At 41.5% G+C, this 2112-nt stretch overlaps 1 protein-coding gene across 1 annotated transcript in view; it reads left to right on the top strand.

Annotated features, from left to right (window-relative positions):
• Nucleotides 1–1704: 1704 nt before the first annotated feature.
• FUNDC1 (FUN14 domain containing 1) overlaps nt 1705–2112 on the top strand; it is a 54792-nt gene continuing 54384 nt past the window's right edge. The window contains exon 1 of the mRNA XM_009893294.1: nt 1705–2071. Within this exon, the coding sequence (XP_009891596.1) occupies nt 1705–2071 (367 nt within the window). The remainder of the gene's footprint in view (nt 2072–2112) is intronic.

Here is a 2112-nt window from a genome sequence, read left to right as displayed (position 1 = left end):
CCAGTACCCAGAGAGTAGTACCTCTTCGTATTGACGTACCGAATTTAGGCCCACAACAGAATCCTGCTGCTGCAAAAGTGCCTATGCAGATTATGGAGCAGTTCCCTCAACACTTGCAACGCAGGACCTCACCAGTCAGTCTCCCTGGACATGTACACTGCTCCTACCACCTTAACCACAGGTAACACTGTTAGGCGCTCACAGAAGAGATGCTGCTACAGCCTGCCTTTTTAAAAGCTTCAATAGTGGGTGTGCGATTCTCTCATCAAGGGGAGTGCCGATAAATTTTTGCCTTTGTGAAGGATTACTCTGGGAACATGACTCAATGGTTTTCCTTACCTGCTATACTTGCACATAAATCTCATGTTACTTTAAATGCGCTGGTTTGTAGATTCTTAAATCAGTCAGTTAGGATTTCATAATTATGTAGTCTAGGGTCTTTGTTAGCTGTTGTTGCTCCATGCACAAAAGGAAAGATTTTGCTACTATCACTGTAAAATCTATTAATTAAATGCACATATATATGGCCACACTTTCTACAATAAAAATAACTGTTACATGGAAATAAAGTGATTTGCTAGATTAATTACTCTAAGCCTTCCTGTACAGTGTAGACTGTATGAAGCTTCACACACAGAGAAAAGGAATTAAGTAACAAACATCTAAAAAATAACTTCTCACTTATCAATAACAGTAATTGAAACATGCACATTCCCTGAAAGTAAAAAGCACAGACAAAGCCTAACCTGGTTCAAGCCAAGTAATTCTTCTCGAACATCTCTGCACTGAAGACTAACGTTTTAATCTTTCTACTTCCTTAACAATCTACTTTTCTCAGAGACAAGTTTTACGGATAACACGCTTCGTGAGTTAGTGTGCAATTCATAAACGTCCAAAACTGTCAGCAAACTGAACTGAAATAGCAAAATATTTGGTTGTGGAGTTTTTTTAGTATTCACCGCATAGATTCATACATTGATACAGTAGCAGAACATAAAATGGTATTTTTAGAAATACACTTCAAAACTATCAAGATGCTGCACAACTTCTGTTATCTCAAATTGTATACACTAAAACTTTAATCGACTGGTATAAAAAAAGAAAACGCATTATATGCAAGAAAGGACTCAAAACACCTAATATGCTGAATTGCTCCCTGCATTACTTAATTTTACAGTATGCAAAACAAAACTTAACCTAGTGATGTTAGGTATCAGACGATCTAACTACATATGATGCTTTTATTTTCTATCCAGCATCCTTAAGCTCTATCCCATATATGATTCTTTCTAATACTGCCGATAGCCTAAACAGCATTCACAGAGCAGACGTTATTTCTGGTCCACTAACAGTTAACATACATTATTTAACTGGTCTGACATGTCACTCCCCTACCTTTTCGATTTATCGGAAGAAGTACTTTTATAAATAACTCTGAAAATCAAAAGGAAACCACGAGGTTTTTTTAAATATAAGCACAAAGAAAAGTGTACTTGCTTTTCCTTCCATCCATCCCCCCTCCCCCCACGTCCTGACATTGAGCTTTTCCAATCACGCCAGAAATAAACACTCAAAAATAAGTCAGGGCCTAGGCTACCGAATTCAACACACTTTAGAGTCAGGTCTTCAGATCAACCAAGACCAGCCACAGAAAAAGATTCTTCGTGTGAAAATATCAGCATACAGCACGGGCACAACAATAGGATGAACAAAGTGTCAAATGCCGCGCTACTGACAGGAACAAGTCAGAACGCAGGAACCAGAAGAACGCAGTCCCCTGCTTCAGCCGTGTGGCATTTCAACAACAGTGCGACTTATTCTGGCGCACGAACGTTTCCTTCGCCTTCAGTCTTTAAATACAGCCGGCAGACGCTCAGCCTGCACCGCCTTTGTCAACAGCTTACGGATGGGCAGCAGAATGTGCTACAGGTTGATAAGGAGGACACCGGCGCTGCGAACGCCCTGCCTGCAGCAGGGAAGCACCCAGAAAGAACTTGCAATGCGCAGGAGAGTTTCCCCTCAACCTTCACCGGGGGCTTCACGCTCCCGGCGACGTGCGTGTCCCTTCCCGGTATTTGTTTCGTGTTTACCTCCCCCCCTTTCCCCCCCCCC

Source organism: Charadrius vociferus, unplaced genomic scaffold (genome assembly GCF_000708025.1).
Source record: "Charadrius vociferus isolate BGI_N301 unplaced genomic scaffold, ASM70802v2 scaffold209, whole genome shotgun sequence".
NCBI classification, from domain to species: Eukaryota; Metazoa; Chordata; class Aves; order Charadriiformes; family Charadriidae; genus Charadrius; species Charadrius vociferus.
The sequence above is the reverse complement of the archived record's forward strand: the minus strand, read 5'-3'. Positions and strand labels throughout refer to the sequence as shown.